Genomic DNA, 18066 nt, shown 5'->3' with positions numbered 1-18066 from the left:
ATGGGGCTGTCTCTACTCTTGCTAAACGTACTACTATTCCTACGGCAGATAGTACTTCCTTTAAGGATCCTTTAGATAGGAAGATTGAATCCTTTCTAAGAAAAGCTTATTTATGTTCAGGTAATCTTCTTAGACCTGCTATATCTTTAGCGGATGTTGCTGCAGCTTCAACTTTTTGGTTAGAAGCTTTAGCGCAACAAGTAACAGATCATAATTCTCATAGCATTGTTAATCTTCTTCAACATGCTAATAACTTTATTTGTGATGCCATCTTTGATATCATTAGAGTTGATGTCAGGTATATGTCTCTAGCTATTTTAGCTAGAAGAGCTTTATGGCTTAAAAACTTGGAATGCTGATATGTCTTCTAAGTCAACTTTGCTTTCCCTTTCTTTCCAGGGTAATAAATTATTTGGTTCTCAGTTGGATTCTATTATCTCAACTGTTACTGGAGGGAAAGGAACTTTTTTACCACAGGATAAAAGGTCTAAAGGTAAATTTAGGTCTAATAATAGTTTTCGTTCCTTTCGTCACAATAAGGAACAAAAGCCTGATCCTTCACCCACAGGAGCGGTATCAGTTTGGAAACCATCTCCAGTCTGGAATAAATCCAAGCCTTTCAGAAAATCAAAGCCAGCTCCCAAGTCCACATGAAGGTGCGGCCCTCATTCCAGCCCAGCTGGTAGGGGGAAGATTACGATTTTTCAAAGAAATTTGGATCAATTCACAATCTTTGGATTCAAAACATTGTGTCAGAAGGGTACAGAATTGGCTTCAAGATAAGGCCTCCTGCAAAGAGATTTTTTCTTTCCCGTGTCCCAGTAAATCCAGCGAAGGCTCAAGCATTTCTGAAATGTGTTTCAGATCTAGAGTTGGCTGGAGTAATTATGCCAGTTCCAGTTCTGGAACAGGGGCTGGGGTTTTATTCAAATCTCTTCATTGTACCAAAGAAGGAGAATTCCTTCAGACCAGTTCTTGATCTAAAAATATTGAATCGTTATGTAAGGATACCAACATTCAAAATGGTAACTATAAGGACTATCCTGCCTTTTGTTCAGCAAGGGCATTATATGTCCACAATAGATTTACAGGATGCATATCTGCATATTCCGATTCATCCAGATCACTTTCAGTTTCTGAGATTCTCTTTCCTAGACAAGCATTACCAGTTTGTGGCTCTGCCGTTTGGCCTAGCAACAGCTCCAAGAATTTTTACAAAGGTTCTCGGTGCCCTTCTGTCTGTAATCAGAGAACAGGGTATTGTGGTATTTCCTTATTTGGACGATATCTTGGTACTTGCTCAGTCTTCACATTTAGCAGAATCTCATACGAATCGACTTGTGTTGTTTCTTCAAGATCATGGTTGGAGGATCAATTTACCGAAAAGTTCATTGATTCCTCAGACAAGGGTAACCTTTTTAGGTTTCCAGATAGATTCAGGGTCCATGACTCTGTCTTTGACAGACAAGAGACATCTAAAATTGATCTCAGCTTGTCGAAACCTTCAATCACAATCATTCCCTTCGGTAGCCTTATGCATGGAAATTCTAGGTCTTATGACTGCTGCATCGGACGCGATCCCCTTTGCTCGTTTTCACATGCGACCTCTTCAGCTCTGTATGCTGAACCAGTGGTGCAGGGATTACACAAAGATATCTCAATTAATATCTTTAAAACCGATTGTACGACACTCTCTGACGTGGTGGACAACAGATCACCATTGTTTAGTTCAGGGGGCTTCTTTTGTTCTTCCGACCTGGACTGTAATTTCAACATATGCAAGTCTGACAGGTTGGGGAGCTGTTTGGGGGTCTCTGACAGCACAAGGGGTTTGGGAATCTCAGGAGGTGAGATTACCAATCAATATTTTGGAACTCCGTGCAATTTTCAGAGCTCTTCAGTCTTGGCCTCTTCTAAAGAGAGAATCGTTCATTTGTTTTCAGACAGACAATGTCACAACTGTGGCATACATCAATCATCAAGGAGGGACTCACAGTCCTCTGGCCATGAAAAAAGTATCTCGAATTCTGGTATGGGCGGAATCCAGCTCCTGTCTAGTTTCTGCGGTTCATATCCCAGGTATAGACAATTGGGAAGCGGATTATCTCAGTCGCCAAACGTTACATCCGGGCGAATGGTCTCTTCACCCAGAGGTATTTCTTCAGATTGTTCAAATGTGGGGACTTCCAGAAATAGATCTGATGGCCTCTCATCTAAACAAGAAACTTCCCAGGTATCTGTCCAGATCCAGGGATCCTCAAGCGGAAGCAGTGGATGCATTGTCACTTCCTTGGAAGTATCATCCTGCCTATATCTTTCCGCCTCTAGTTCTTCTTCCAAGAGTAATCTCCAAGATTCTGAAGGAATGCTCGTTTGTTCTGCTGGTAGCTCCAGCATGGCCTCACAGGTTTTGGTATGCGGATCTTGTCCGGATGGCCTCTTGCCAACCATGGACTCTTCCGTTAAGACCAGACCTTCTGTCGCAAGGTCCTTTTTTCCATCAGGATCTTGATTAGTCAAAGAGGTTTCTCTGACTCTGTGATTAATACTATGTTACAGGCTCGTAAATCCGTATCTAGGGAGATATATTATAGAGTCTGGAAGACTTATATTTCTTAGTGTCTTTCTCATCATTTTTCCTGGCATTCTTTTATAATTCCGAGAATTTTACAGTTTCTTCAGGATGGTTTGGATAAAGGTTTGTCTGCAAGTTCCTTGAAAGGACAAATCTCTGCTCTTTCTGTTCTTTTTCACAGAAAGATTGCTAATCTTCCTGATATTCATTGTTTTGTACAAGCTTTGGTTCGTATAAAACCTGTCATTAAGTCAATTTCTCCTCGGAGTTTGAATTTGGTTCTGGGGGCTCTTCAAGCTCCTCCGTTTGAACCTATGCATTCACTGGACATTAAATTACTTTCTTGGAAAGTTTTGTTCCTTTTGGCCATCTCTTCTGCCAGAAGAGTTTCTGAATTATCTGCTCTTTCTTGTGAGTCTCCTTTTCTGATTTTTCATCAGGATAAGGCGGTGTTGCGAACTTCTTTTAAATTTTTACCTAAGGTTGTGAATTCTAACAACATTAGTAGAGAAATTGTGGTTCCTTCATTATGTCCTAATCCTAAGAATTCTAAGGAGAAATCATTGCATTCTTTGGATGTAGTTAGAGCTTTGAAATATTATGTTGAAGCTACTAAGAATTTCCGGAAGACTTCTAGTGTATTTGTTATCTTTTCCGGTTCTAGGAAAGGTCAGAAGGCCTCTGCCATTTCTTTGGCATCTTGGTTGAAATCTTTAATTCATCATGCTTATGTTGAGTTGGGTAAAACTCCGCCTCAAAGGATTACAGCTCATTCTACTAGGTCAGTTTCTACTTCCTGGGCGTTTAGGAATGAAGCTTCGGTTGATCAGATTTGCAAAGCAGCAACTTGGTCTTCTTTGCATACTTTTACTAAATTCTACCATTTTGATGTGTTTTCTTCTTCTGAAGCAGTTTTTGGTAGAAAAGTACTTCAGGCAGCTGTTTCAGTTTGATTCTTCTGCTTATAATTTCAGTTTTTTTCATTATAAGATTTAAACTTTATTTTGGGTGTGGATTATTTCAGCGGAATTGGCTGTCTTTATTTTATCCCTCCCTCTCTAGTGACTCTTGCGTGGAAGATCCACATCTTGGGTAGTCATTATCCCATACGTCACTAGCTCATGGACTCTTGCTAATTACATGAAAGAAAACATAATTTATGTAAGAACTTACCTGATAAATTCATTTCTTTCATATTAGCAAGAGTCCATGAGGCCCACCCTTTTTTGTGGTGGTTATGATTTTTTTGTATAAAGCACAATTATTCCAATTCCTTATTTTTTATGCTTTCGCACTTTTTTCTTATCACCCCACTTCTTGGCTATGCGTTAAACTGATTTGTGGGTGTGGTGAGGGGTGTATTTATAGTCATTTTGAGGTTTGGGAAACTTTGCCCCTCCTGGTAGGAATGTATATCCCATACGTCACTAGCTCATGGACTCTTGCTAATATGAAAGAAATGAATTTATCAGGTAAGTTCTTACATAAATTTGTTTTTCTATTGTATTCATGTTGTGAAAACATAGTAAAAAAATATTTAAACATAAAGAAACAGATCACTTCATATGCACTTACAAACACAGGCTTAATGGGACAAATCACAGCACAAACAATATACACAAGCTTAAATGATGACAGCTCACACCACAAGTTTCATTTGACAGCTCATGACACACACACAGTCTAAAGGGACAGGTCAAAATATTCATGCACAATCTTAAAGGCATGGTTCACAGCATTCATACAGCCTTAAAGGACTGGTTCGTGGCATTTACACTCAGCCTTCAATGGCTTAAAGGGTCCGCTCATTGTACACAAACCATGATCAGGCATTTCTCATGGTCCATTATTGTCCATTAAGTCTGTGTGCATTGTGTTGTGATCTGTCCCTTGTGTGTTGAGCATGTAGTGTAAGCTATTTCTATCCCTTTTAAGTCTGTGTGTGTCTATCTGTACCTGGACTGTGTGCATGATGAGAGGTGTTCCTTTAAGACTGTGTGCAAACTATGTTCTGTTCATTTGCTTATCATAATAGAAAATTAATAAATAATGGTCAGGGGAGAGTATGACTGGGGAGTGGTGCTCAGGAAATGAAGAGCATAGTAGAAATATTAAAGAAATACAGGGAGGAAAAAGATAGAAACAGACAAAGGGGGATAGTGTATTATTTAAAATGTTCATATGTGTACAGAACAATAGTGTAGACAAAGAGAGGGACAGAGATGAATAGGCAAACAGAGAGACACAGGGAGAAACAGAGATAGATAGAAAAGGAGACATTGCAGTGATATAATAAATTACATCACTGATGACATCACACGTGAAATTGTTGATGAAATCATCAATTACATCACCATTCTAAATATTCTAAATTCCACATGGGAAATATATTTTTTGTATATCTTAAAAAATTTAAGGAGTTTGTAGATATTGCCAGTTTTCTGAAAGCTGCAAAGGGCATTCGGCTATCTAAAATTAAACATTTTAAAAACAAAATTTTATATAAAATTCTGAGCAAACAAACTCTTTTTGTAAACTGGAAGTAATATCATTGGAGTTGCGACTGCCTGGCTTCTTTGAACCTGGGACAAGATAAACAGGGTAGTTGGCATCATGATTCTTCAGTATCTGCATGCAGAGGCAGGTGGCCATAAGATGACAAGAGGGTTTAGGCAACAAAAATCTGGTAATTACAGGTAGAAAACCCTTTATACAAACTGCTTGGGATTGGAAAAGTCTGGCTAAATAAATAATCTCACTAAGGAGTTGGTTAGGCTGCTATTTTCTTTGTTGGATCTTTACAATTGGACAGTTTGGAGAGGGGATGGAATCAAGTTTAAAAAACATTATCTCATTTCATTTACATGTTGTTATACAGCTTATACATGTAACCTAAAGGTAGTTTTATATAATTTGTAATACTGTTGTATACATAGTGCCCTCATAAAAAGGTAATATTTGTTTCAATTAAATATAGACTCTTATTTGCATTTTCTAAAACAATAAAACAAAAGACAGGCAGAAGAGACTTATAAGCAGGGAAAATAGTATTTTTTTTAATATGAATTAAAAAGTTTGGATTCTAAAAAGAATAAGTTTGAGTTTCTGGATTTGGAACTTTGTACTTGTAATTGGAAGGCAAATTAAAACTAGAAATATTTAGTTTGGAATCAAGGTAATCCTTCTTGTCACATTTTATATTATTTCTAAAATATTTTCTGCATTCTTATTGAATGACGTGCTGAGCAAGTACATGCATTTGGGTCAGAGCTTTTTCTCTGAGCTGTATGACGTCATGTTATCAAACTACTCCAAATTGATTATCACTATAAAAGAATCATGTGCTACAGTTCTGTGTATACCTTATATTTATATGTACTTCTATAAAGCTTTGAGTTGAATGTGTTTTACAATTTGTTTGAAATTTGATACAACTAATTAAAAAAAAATAGTTGACCTTCTTTTGTAATTCTACTTAAATACTAAAAGATATTTTTTAAGCCCTCAAGCAACAGATATCACATTGTTCGATTAAAACACTCCCCTTGGCGTTCTGATCAGGAATAATGTACTGACTGTGCAGATGCCATTAAAAATAATTAAGTGGGTCAGCTGTCTTCAGATGTGAAGCGTAAGAAGGGTTTTTTGTTTTTTTTATGTGGATTGACCTACTTTTCTTAACTTCTAGAGTGTCAGAAAGCTTTGTTTCTGGCAGACAGCATCCTCTGATATGTCTGATCATGCTGCAGACATTTTTCTTTGAAACATACTCTTATAATGGAGCATAAACATTTGTAAATTTAGATTTCTAGAAGGTATTTTGCATCAATTTATATACAGTTGTTAAAGGGACATGAAATATTTTTCAGATAGAGCATACTATTTTCTCCTTGAGCGTGAATTCTCAGGTTTTTTCCCATTGATGGAGAAGGATCTTAAAGGAACATAACACTTCAATAAGATATTGCTTTAATGTGTAGAAGCATTTTATTATCACACTATTAAGGGGTTTATCACATTGGTGGACCATATATGTAATTTATTTTTTTAAAATTTAGCCACAAATGTTAATGTTAATATAAGACTTCTTTATCTTACATTGATATTTTTCTTGTGTACCATTTCCTAGGATGGATGCAAATATGATTCGGAATTGATGGCCTACTTCTGCAAGGAAGATGTTGGTTTATCGAGCAAAACTACAAAGGATAAGGTTGTGAATCCTATTAGTTATCCCACTGTAGATAAAAAGTTCCCTCATATCAAAAAGGGAAAGACCAATAAAATTCTACCTAAATGTTCCTTTATGGATACTGATGAAGAATGTAAATCACTATTCAAAGCACCTAATGGTAAGAAAAATATAAAATTATGCACCTCAGAGCTTGTCAATACGGAGACAGCGTTTCGTGTTTTTGAAATTCATGATCAGGATGAAGGTGTAACAGATGATAATGTGTGTAGTGAAAATGGTGTTGAAAGCAGCAAACCGCATTCTCTGTTTGTGAACAAAATAACTCCCTCGGATCAGGATCACAGGTTGCCAAATAATTCAGAAGACTCTGTGCCAAAGCGCCAAAGCTTTGCGGACTCTAAAGCAGACTCTGGCTATCAGAGTTTTAGTGAGGACTCCTCTTCTTTGTTAACCAACATATTTTATATTCCTCAGATTCAGACTGATTATGTGCTTGCCGAAATTCTAGAGGACAAAATGTGTAAACTAAAAAATATGCTATCATGTGTAAAGGTATTTTTATCTAAATCACCACCACCTTTAAGTGAACTTAACTTTGTAGATAATTTAGAAGTTTGCACAAATACAAGTTTTTCTATTGACTACAAGGTTCCTCTGACTGATATGTCAGAACAAACACTTACACCTACAAAAGACTTAATCAGTGTTACCAAAGGACAAGTGGAAAACAGTGTCAAAAGGACACAAGTTCATTCAGATAAAACAGCAAACACTGGTTTACTTATTTTAGATGCATCAGTGAGTAATGCTAGATGTATAACAGCAGTTTTGTCAACACATAACAACTTAATTTTGAGAGAGTCTTGTTCTCAAGATGGCAATACTAAAGAATCCAAGGTTGATGAAACAGAATATGATCCACACTGGGATAAAATATTTGATGGTGACAGTGATGAATCTGAAATAGAAGAATTTGATGCTTTTAATTTGAATAGCCCTGATCAGGGGGAAGACTGTTTTGAAAATGAAATGACAGAGAAAGATGAAAACCACTGTTTAGGTAATGAGCAGACAGAGAAAGATGAAAACCACTGTTTAGTGAATGAGCACACAGAGAAAGATAAAAAACACTGTTTAGGGAATAAACACAAGGATAAAAATGAAAACCACTGTTTAGGGAATGAACACAATGAGAAAGATGAAGACCTAGATGAAAGTTTTGACCTGTTTGAAGATGAACCATTTGCTGATTTTGACAACTATAGCCAAGGGAGTTTGGCCAGTTCCAACAAAAAGGACATACCTGGGGATAAAGCAACAGGTGTCACTTTTAATATGTTTGATCCATCTAGTTTCCTTCAGGATCAAGATGATACAGAACAAGAATCTGAGAATATGGGTGTTTTAGATTCAGATAAAGTTTGGCATCAAATAGATGAGGAAAGGGTTGATTGCTCTGAAGAGTTATTCTCTGTTAACTTTGATCTTGGGTTTTCTGTGCAGGATGATAATGAACTTTCAGAAAGTGAAGTATCACTGAGCTCAGAATCAGAGGCTGAACATGGCAAACAAACAACTTCCAAACATTCCATTGTTCCAAGTCCTCCTAAAAGTAATAACTTGAGTGTTGCTGGAGGCAACATGTCAACTCCTCTGACCTCAATAAATCAAAATTCCACATTTGTTAAAGTGTCTGAAAAACAAATGTCCCTATTTTCACCACTGCAACCAGTTGACAGGAAATTTTCCTTAACCCCTGAAAAATCCTTGTGCTTATCATTTATGACCCCATTATCTGAAAATCAGAAGAACTCCAATATTTCTTTCCATTCTGCCTCCAAATATGAACTGGACACACCAATTACACCAAAATCAAGCAAGAAAAACCGAAGTCCTCCAGCTACCCATAATTCTCATAACAGTATTAATGGTGGATTAGAAACTGGACAGTCAAAAAAGGATTTGCCCACTCCAGAGATCTCCAATTATGCAAGTATAGGTATGTTTTATATTGATCATGTCTATCTATGCACCTGTTTGTATATACATACAATATTTTACACTGTTGTTACATTGATGTTTTGATTATACTAACCTGAAATAAAGTAAACAACAGCAACAATAATAAATAAAATTGCTTGACTAAAAATGACCCGTATTGATCATTGCATATGTGTATTTCTGGAAAAAGTTACCCAGAATTACTGCTGTTGGTTCAATAATTGTTTGTTGAAATTTTATCTGCTATGAGAAATCTGGTTTTCTATTTCTGTTAATATTTCATGGTTTTATCACAGTTCAATTATTTACCTCTGACAGCTGTTTCCATTAAAGGGCCAGTCAAGTCAAAATTAAACTTTCATGATTCAGAAAGACCACACCATTTTAAACAACTTTCCAATTCACTTCAATTATCTAAATGTGCACAGTTCTAAGGCACCAGCTCCTACGGAGCATGTGCAAGATTCACAGAATATACGTCTATGCATTCTGTGATTGGCAAATGGCTGTTACCTGATGCATTAGGAAGGAAAATGTAACTAACTGACATTTGTCAGAAACAAAATCTACTACTCATTTTAAATTTTAATTAAGTGCTTTTGCATTGTCTTATTTATTATACAGTTATTGATTATGTTTTCTTCTACAAGATACGACGAGTCCCCGGATTTCATCCTTACTTGTGGGATATTATCCTCCTGCTAACAGGAAGTGGCAAAGAGCACCACAGCAGAGCTGTATATATAGCGCCTCCCTTCCCTCCACCCCCAGTCGTTCTCTTTGCCTGTGTTAGTACTAGGAAGAGGTAAAGTGAGGTGTTAGTTTTAGTTTCTTCAATCAAGAAGTTTTTTATTTTTTTTTTTTGTTTTAATATTTTTATTGAGGTTAAAACAGCAGGTTCATAACAGTCTCATCAAAAGGTAAAATTACATAAGACACATTCTACTGACATGACATTACATTTAAGCACCTCATTTTTTTTTAGACTAAGATATTCTCAAAGTCCTCAGATTAACAGGTCCAGTCAAGGGACCAGAAATTAAACAAGCATTTGAGGACATGTTGGCAGAGATAACAGTACAAATCACAGTTTCAGTGTATATGGAATAATACAAATTCTGGGCCAAATATACAACTTTCAAATAAACAGACTTTAATTTCTATTCTGAATCTAACATCGGTTAACACTGAACCTGCATTAAAACATATGGATGATTAGGGCTGTTATCTTAAATGGACTACAGAGAAGCAGGGAATTATAGCAAGGATGAATTACCTGTTTTGAAACCCCGAGAGCCGTTCCATGAGAGTACAGAGAAAACTAAATCACGACTCTGCGGGTTGGACAGAGACTACCTAACTCTGTCAGAAAATGTGCGAGGAAGAAAGAAATCATCCCTAACCGCACAGGGGGGGGGGGGGGGGGGGGGAGAAATGACGCAAATAATATGCTGTATTGTTATTGCGCACATCTAACAACTTTAATGTCTAGCCTAAATGACTGCTTCAAACCTATATGAAAGCTATGCTATGTGTAATGTGCTCAAACTATGATAAAAACATATAGATATTTACTGAGGTACCTTAACGTCAGTGAAACTGAGTGCAGGGAATTAGTTAACGGGGATTTACAGTCCTAAGAGGTGTGAGCTGAATGTATTATGTTTACGCGCTATTTACAACTATTGGTAGGTAATCATTTTGATGAGGTCAAACTTTAAGCACGCAAACACAGATACATTACATAAAACGAAGACCATGTAAATATGAGTATTCTCAGAAGTAGTTAGTTCAGGAATGTCTGGGAGTGATGCTGTGACTGATATCCTCTGACTACACTAAAAGAGCTAGAGTAGTGATGTGGTATATAAACATAAAAAATTGAAACATTTAAAACATCTCCTATCAGTACATAGTCACACAGTAGTCAATAATAAATGCTTCAGGGGTGCTTGAAAATCATGCTACAGCTAGTATAATCCGACTGCACTAAAAGGAGTAGGATAACATTGTAATAGGAAAGCATAATCCCAAACTAGGGAGAGGGTGACTAGCTAGTTCAAATTCACATTTCTGTGTGAGGAGAAGTATGCAGATTAACAATGCTTCTTCAAAGGCACCGTTCCCTTCTGAGTATACATATAATGCTAGAATCTAGTTTAAAATAAGTGATGCAATTAAAACATATCCTCGCAGTACAGAATCACACAGTAGTGAATAGAAAAACATGTAGGCCTCAGCAAATATATAGAGGAAGCGGTAAGTATATGAGAAGAGAATAACTTTCTGTAACAAGTACATAACACGAACAATATATCTAGACAACTAAGGAATTACAACTGTGGGCACTAAATCTCCTTCAGTTCTACCCATAGCGTAAACATCAAGGGGAGTCAATTACCCAATCTGCAGGTTTTTCAAAATATTCTTCATGAATGCAGATTCAGCAGTGTCAATTATAACATAGTCAGGTAATGAGGCCGAGTACTGAACTTATAAAGGAGTGTGAGGGGTAGACAGGACGTTCTTACAGCCCAGAACAGTTGGCAACCACTGCCACTTCATGATATTCACCCAATTCCGGTTTTTATGCTGGTACAACAAGACTGTCCAGGGCCCTGAGAAGGCAGCACCAGCAGATGCATAATTGAGCGGCTACATTTCAGGATCAGACAGTGGAAATAGGAAGCCCACACGGCAGGGCAACCTTCCTCTGGAGCTAGAATCTCCGGTCCAGCACTCTCTCCAGTTGCTTCCTCCTGAGGGCACATGCAGATTCCAATTAAGTCGCGAGCAGCAACTGCACCTCCCAGGTCAGGGGAGCATGGCGAGTGATTGCTATTCTCACGATCTGGAGCAGGTTTCAAGGGGTAGGTTGTCTCCGGTAGAAGGTGTCGGGTAAAGGTCCCCTGGTGAGCAATCATGTGCGTGTCCAGAGCCGCATCGGTTCCCGCACAAGATTTGGCACTACCTTCTTCCTCAGCCCGGTGTGTAGCTGCAGAAATAAGACGATCCAGTCTGTTTTTGATATTGCGGTCATACTGCTTAAAGAGGGCTAAGATGGCCATGCGGGAATCCTCCATGTTTAAACCTCTTCGTGATTAGGCCACAATGGGTCTCTCCGCCAGTGGGCTATAAAAACATTTCCCAGATCTTCTCCAGATCCTTCAATCAGGCTCTTAGGTAGGGGTTCAAAGTACATCTGTCCCTGTTTCTGAGCCTTTAGGTCAAAAAGAACCCCCAGAATCGTTATTAAAGCCGGGAGCTACTGCATTATGCGTCTGGTTGCTTTGGCGGTTAGCTCCGCCCCCCAAGTTTTTTATTTTTAAATGGTACCAGTGAGTACTATTTTCTTCAGGGAGATATGGAAGAAGATTTCTGCCCTGAGGTTGATGATCTTAGCAGATGTAACTAAGATCCATGCTGGTTCCCACAGAGCTTCTGAAGGTAGTACAAGAGAAATCTTCAGTGTGGAGAACGGTTTCATGCTACAAGCAGCATTGAGGTATGTTCAGTCCTTTATTTCTGAGGAGACTTGGTATATCAGAAACTGGCTGACATTTTTTTCCCTGTAAGGGAAGGGGTAAGCAGTAGACCTGTAAACAAAGGGTTGTACTGAAAATCCTTTTATGACATAGTACTGGGCTTAATGCAGCAAAGGGGCTTATTGCAGCATATATCAGAGACACTGGGAGAGGCAGATTAACGGTTGTGTTTATTTGAGAGATTACAAATAATCAAGATGGCTGTTTAAGGAGTGTGTGTTTAGGGGACCACATATCTTATTACTAAACCGCTTCCCGTGCGGTTATACAGGCTATGCAAACGTCGTCCATGATGGGCGTGGCCTATTTTTGCGCGCTCAGACGCGCAGTTTACTCTGAGTGAGAAGGCAGCAGGCATTAGCTCCGGTTGGGCCTACACTGATGTTCTGTTAACCTGATTGTTGTCGAGTCATTTTGCAGTACCCTGGGGGCAGGTAGGCGCCACAGCAGAGCTGTGGCGAGGTGCAGGGGTCATTTTTCCAAATCAAATAAAAAATTTTGCTATAAAGTATCTTTTAGAGGTTAATTTCACCCTTTGCTCTTAGGGTGCAATACTTTTTGGCACTATTGTATATGTGTACTTAATTATATAGCATTTTTTAACGTTTTTAGTCAGTTTGGGAAAAATTGTACGCTTTTTTTATTTCTTAAAGGCGCAGTACACGTTTTTCAAAAAATTGTTTAAATCAATAAATAAAGTGTTTAACGACTATTCTGGTTATTACTAGTCTATTCAACATGTCTGACATTGAGGAAACTCATTGCTCTATGTATTTGGAAGCCATTGTGGAACCCCCTCTTACATTGTGTACCTCTTGTACTGAAAGGGCCTTACATTGTAAAAAAACATATTTTAGGTAAAGAAAGTGTGCCTAAGGATGATTCTCAATCTGAAGAGAATCAGGATATGCCATCCAATTCTCCCCAAGTGTCACAACCTTTAACGCCCACACAAGCGACGCCAAGTACCTCTAATTCTTTTACTCTGCAGGAGATGGCTGCAGTTATGTCAACTACCCTTACAGAGGTATTATCTAAATTACCAGTGTTACAGGGTAAACGCAGTAGGTCAGGTATTAATGTGCTCTGAGTTGGGCGTCAGGGAATTGCTGTCTGAGGGAGAACTTTCAGACTCAGGAAATGTGTGACCTCAGACAGATTCGGACGTGATGTCCTTTAAATTTAAGCTTGAACACCTCCGCCTGTTACTTCGGGAGGTTTTAGCGACTCTGGATGATTGTGACCCTATTGTGATACCACCAGAGAAATTGTGTAAGATGGACAAATATCTAAAGGTACCTCCTACTTACACTGATGTTTTTCCAGTTCCTAAAAGAATTTCGGAAATTGTAAAAAAGGAATGGGATAGACCAGATATACCGTTCTCTCCCCCCTCCTAGTTTTAAGAAAATGTTTCCCATATCAGACACCATTCGGGACTCTTGGCAAACGGTCCCTAAGGTGGAGGGAGCTATATCTACCCTGGCTAAGCGTACAACTATACCTATTGAGGACAGTTGTGCCTTCAAAGACCCTATGGATAAAAAGTTATAGGGTCTTCTAAAGAAATTATTTATTCATCAGGGTTTCCTTTTACAACCTACGGCTTGCATTGTTCCAGTTACTACTGCAGCAGCTTTTTGGTTTGATGCTCTAGAAGAGTCTCTGAAGGTTGAAACTCGATTAGAGGATATTTTGGATATAATTAAGGCTCTCAAGCTAGCTAATTCTTTTATTACTGATACCGCTTTTCAAATTGCTAAATTAGCGGCGAAAAATGCAGGATTTGCCATTTTAGCGCGTAGAGCATTATGGCTCAAATCTTGGTCTGCTGATGTGTCATCAAAATCTAAGCTTTTAGCTATTCCTTTTAAAGGTAAGACCCTATTTGGGCCTGAATTGAAGGAAATCATTTCTGACATTACTGGAGGTAAAGGCCATGCCCTAACTCAGGATAAATCTGTTAAGATGAGGGGTAAACAAAATCATTTTCGTTCCTTTCGAAACTTTAAAGGAGGACCCTCTGCTTCCTCTTCCTCCACAAAGCAGGACGGGATTTTTGCTCAATCCAAGTCAGTCTGGAGACCCAACCAGACTTGGAATAAAGGTAAACAATACAAGAAGCCCGCTGCTGCTACAAAGACAGCATGAAGGGGCGGCCCCCGATCCGGGACCGGATCTAGTAGGGGGCAGACTTTCTTTCTTTGCTCAGGCTTGGGCAAGAGATGTTCAGGACCCCTGGGCACTGGAAATCGTGATTCACGGGTATCAACTGGAATTAAAGGATTTTCTCCCAAGAGGGAGATTTCATCTTTCACGATTATCTGTAAACCAGATAAAAAGAGAGGCGTTCTTACGCTGTGTAAAAGACCTCTCTACCATGGGAGTAATTTGTCTCGTTCCAAAACTGGAACAGGGGCAGGGGTTTTACTCAAGATGGAGACTATACGAACAATCTTACCAATGATCCAGGAGGGTCAATATATGACTACCGTGGACTTGAAGGATGCATACCTTCATATCCCTATTCACAAGGATCATCATCGGTTCCTAAGGTTTGCCTTCCTGGACAAACATTATCAGTTCGTGGCTCTTCCCTTCGGGTTGGCCACAGCACCCAGGATCTTCACAAAGGTTCTAGGGTCCCTTCTGGCGGTTCTCAGACCGCGGGGCATAGCAGTGGCGCCTTATCTGGACGATATTTTGATCCAGGCGTCAACTTATCATCTGACAAAATCTCACACGGACACAGTGTTGTCTTTCCTGAGAACTCAGGGTTGGAAGGTGAACATAGAAAAGAGTTCACTAGTTCCACAGACAAGGGTTCCCTTCTTGGGAACTCTGATAGACTCGGTAGACATGAAAATATTTCTGACAGAGGTCAGAAAATCAAAGATTCTAAATACTTGCCGAGCACTTCAGTCCATTCCTCGGCCATCAGTGGCTCAGTGTATGGAGTTCATTGGATTAATGGTAGCGGCAATGGACATCATTCCGTTTGCTTGCTTTCATCTCAGACCACTGCAGCTGTGCATGCTCGGACAGTGGAATGGGGACTATGCAAATTTATCTCCTCAGATAAATCTGGATCAAGAGACCAGAGACTCTCTTCTTTGGTGGTTGTCGCCGGATCATCTGTCCCAGGGGACTTGTTTCCGCAGACCCTCGTGGGTGATAGTGACAACGGACGCCAGTCTACTGGGCTGGGGTGCAGTCTAGAATTCCCTGAAGGCTCAGGGTGTATGGACTCAGGTGGAGTCTCTACTTCCAATCAATATTCTGGAACTGAGAGCAATATTTAATGCGCTTCTGGTGTGGCCTCAGTTGGCTTTGGCCAAATTCATCAGATTCCAGATGGACAACATCACAACTGTGGCATATATCAATCATTAGGGGGGAACAAGGAGTTCCTTAGCGATGATAGAAGTATCAAAGATAATCCGATGGGCGGAGGCCTACTCTTGCTATCTATCGGCAATCTACATCCCAGGAGTAGAGAACTGGGAAGCGGATTTTCTAAGACATCAGATTTTTCATCCGGGGGAGTGGGAACTCCATCCGGAGGTGTTTGCCTCATTGATTCGCCAATGGGGCAGACCGGAATTAGACCTGATGGCATCTCATCAGAATGCCAAGCTTCCACGTTACGGATCCAGGTCGAGGGATCCTCAGGCCGAACTGATAGATGCCTTGGCAGTACCTTGGTCGTTCAGCCTAGCTTATGTGTTTCCACCGTTTCCTCTCCTTCCACGCGTGGTTGCTCGGATCAAACAGGAGAGAGCTTCAGTAATCCTGATAGCACCTGGACTTGGTATGCGGATCTAGTGGACATGTCCTCTCTGCCACCGTGGAAACTTCCTTTGAGACAGGACCTTCTCATTCAAGAACCTTTTCAACATCCAAATCTAAATTCTCTGCAGCTGACTGCTTGGAGATTGAACGATTGATTTTATCTAAGCGGGGATTCTCTGATTCGGTCATCGATACTTTGATACAGGCATGTAAGCCTGTCACTTGAAAAATCTATCATAAGATATGGCGTAAATATCTTTATTGGTGTGAATCCAAGGGCTACTCATGGAGTAAAGTTAGGATTCCCAGGATTCTGTCTTTTCTCCAAGAAGGATAGGAGAAAGGGTTATCACCAAGTTCCTTAAAGGGACAGATTTCTGCTTTGTCAATTTTGCTTCACAAGCGTTTGGCAGATGTGCCAGATGTTCAGTCTTTTTGTCAGGCTCTAACCAGAATTAAGCCTGTATTTAGACCAATTACTCCTCCCTGGAGTTTGAATTTAGTTCTTAGAGTTCTTCAAGGGGTTCCGTTTGAACCCATGCATTCCATAGATATAAAACTGTTATCTTGGAAAGTTTTGTTTTTAGTTGCTATTTCTTCCGCTCGTAGAGTTTCTGAGCTTTCAGCGTTACAATGTGATTCGCCTTATCTTATATTTCATTCTGATAAGGTGGTTTTACGTACCAAACCTGGATTTCTTCCTAAGGTTGTTTCAAATAAGAATATTAATCAGGAAATTGTTGTTCCTTCCTTGTGTCCTAATCCTTCTTCTAAGAAGGAGCGTCTGTTACATAACCTGGACGTGGTCCGTGCCTTGAAGTTTTACTTACAGGCAACCAAGGATTTCCGTCAATCATCTTCATTATTCATTGTTTATTCTGGAAAGCGTAGGGGTCAGAAAGCTACGGCTACCTCTCTTTCTTTTTGGCTGAGGAGTATCATCCACCTGGCATATGAGACTGCTGGACAGCAGCCTCCTGAAAGAATTACGGCTCATTCTACTAGGGCTGTGGCTTCCACATGGGCCTTTAAAAACGATGCTTCTGTTGAACAGATTTGTAAGGCTGCGACTTGGTCGTCCCTTCATACTTTTTACAAATTTTATACTTTTGCTTCTTCTGAGGCTGTTTTTGGGAGAAAGGTTCTTCAAGCAGTGGTGCCTTCTGTTTAGGTCTCTGTCTTGTCCCTCCCGTTTCATCCGTGTCCTGTAGCTTTGGTATTGTATCCCACAAGTAAGGATGAAATCAGTGTACTTGTCTTATCTAGTAAAAGAAAAGGAAATTTATGCTTGCCTGATAAATTGATTTATTCTTCGATACAACGAGTTCACGGCCCTCCCTGTTATTTTAAGACAGATTATATTTTATTTTTTACAACTTCAGTCACCTCTGCACCTTTAGCTTTTCCTTTCTCTTCCTAAACCTTCGCTCGAATGACTGGGGGTGGAGGGAAGGGAGGAGCTATATATACAGCTCTGCTGTGGTGCTCTTTGCCACTTCCTGTTAGCAGGAGGATAATATCCCACAAGTAAGGATGAAATCCGTGGACTCGTCGTATCGTAGAACAAATCAATTTATCAGGTAAGCATAAATTTCCTTTTTTTAGTGGGTTTAAAAAACGTTTTATTTTGCAAAGAGCTACATGCCTTTCCTATATATGGTAAGGATTTATCAACTAACACATACAATATTTGAATTATCCTCTTCTTCGGAGTGTTCTTCACACTGACCTCTCTGTCATGCTAAATGTTTTCCTATACTCTTCCTATGTGGCTGGAACCTTGAATGAGGATTATTCAACAGGTGGGCCTCAACCTAGCTTATGTAACTGCAAGTACACTTTCTCGTCATACCCCTCTTGTACAGTTGAGTCCTGATAAAGAATTTTGGGCTCTGTTTTAACTAGGGATGTACCGAAATTTCTGCCACAAAAAACGTTTCGGCCGAAAATTGCATTTT

At 39.4% G+C, this 18066-nt stretch overlaps 1 protein-coding gene across 1 annotated transcript in view; it reads left to right on the top strand.

Annotated features, from left to right (window-relative positions):
* FANCM (FA complementation group M) overlaps positions 1-18066 on the top strand; it is an 811954-nt gene that overhangs the window by 686582 nt on the left and 107306 nt on the right. Inside the window, exon 14 of the mRNA XM_053697678.1 lies at positions 6705-8769. Coding sequence (XP_053553653.1) covers positions 6705-8769 — 2065 coding nt within the window. The remainder of the gene's footprint in view (positions 1-6704; positions 8770-18066) is intronic.

Source organism: Bombina bombina, chromosome 1, assembly GCF_027579735.1.
Source record: "Bombina bombina isolate aBomBom1 chromosome 1, aBomBom1.pri, whole genome shotgun sequence".
NCBI classification, from domain to species: Eukaryota; Metazoa; Chordata; class Amphibia; order Anura; family Bombinatoridae; genus Bombina; species Bombina bombina.
Note: the sequence above shows the minus strand (reverse complement) of the source record. Positions and strands in the feature narration are given on the sequence as shown.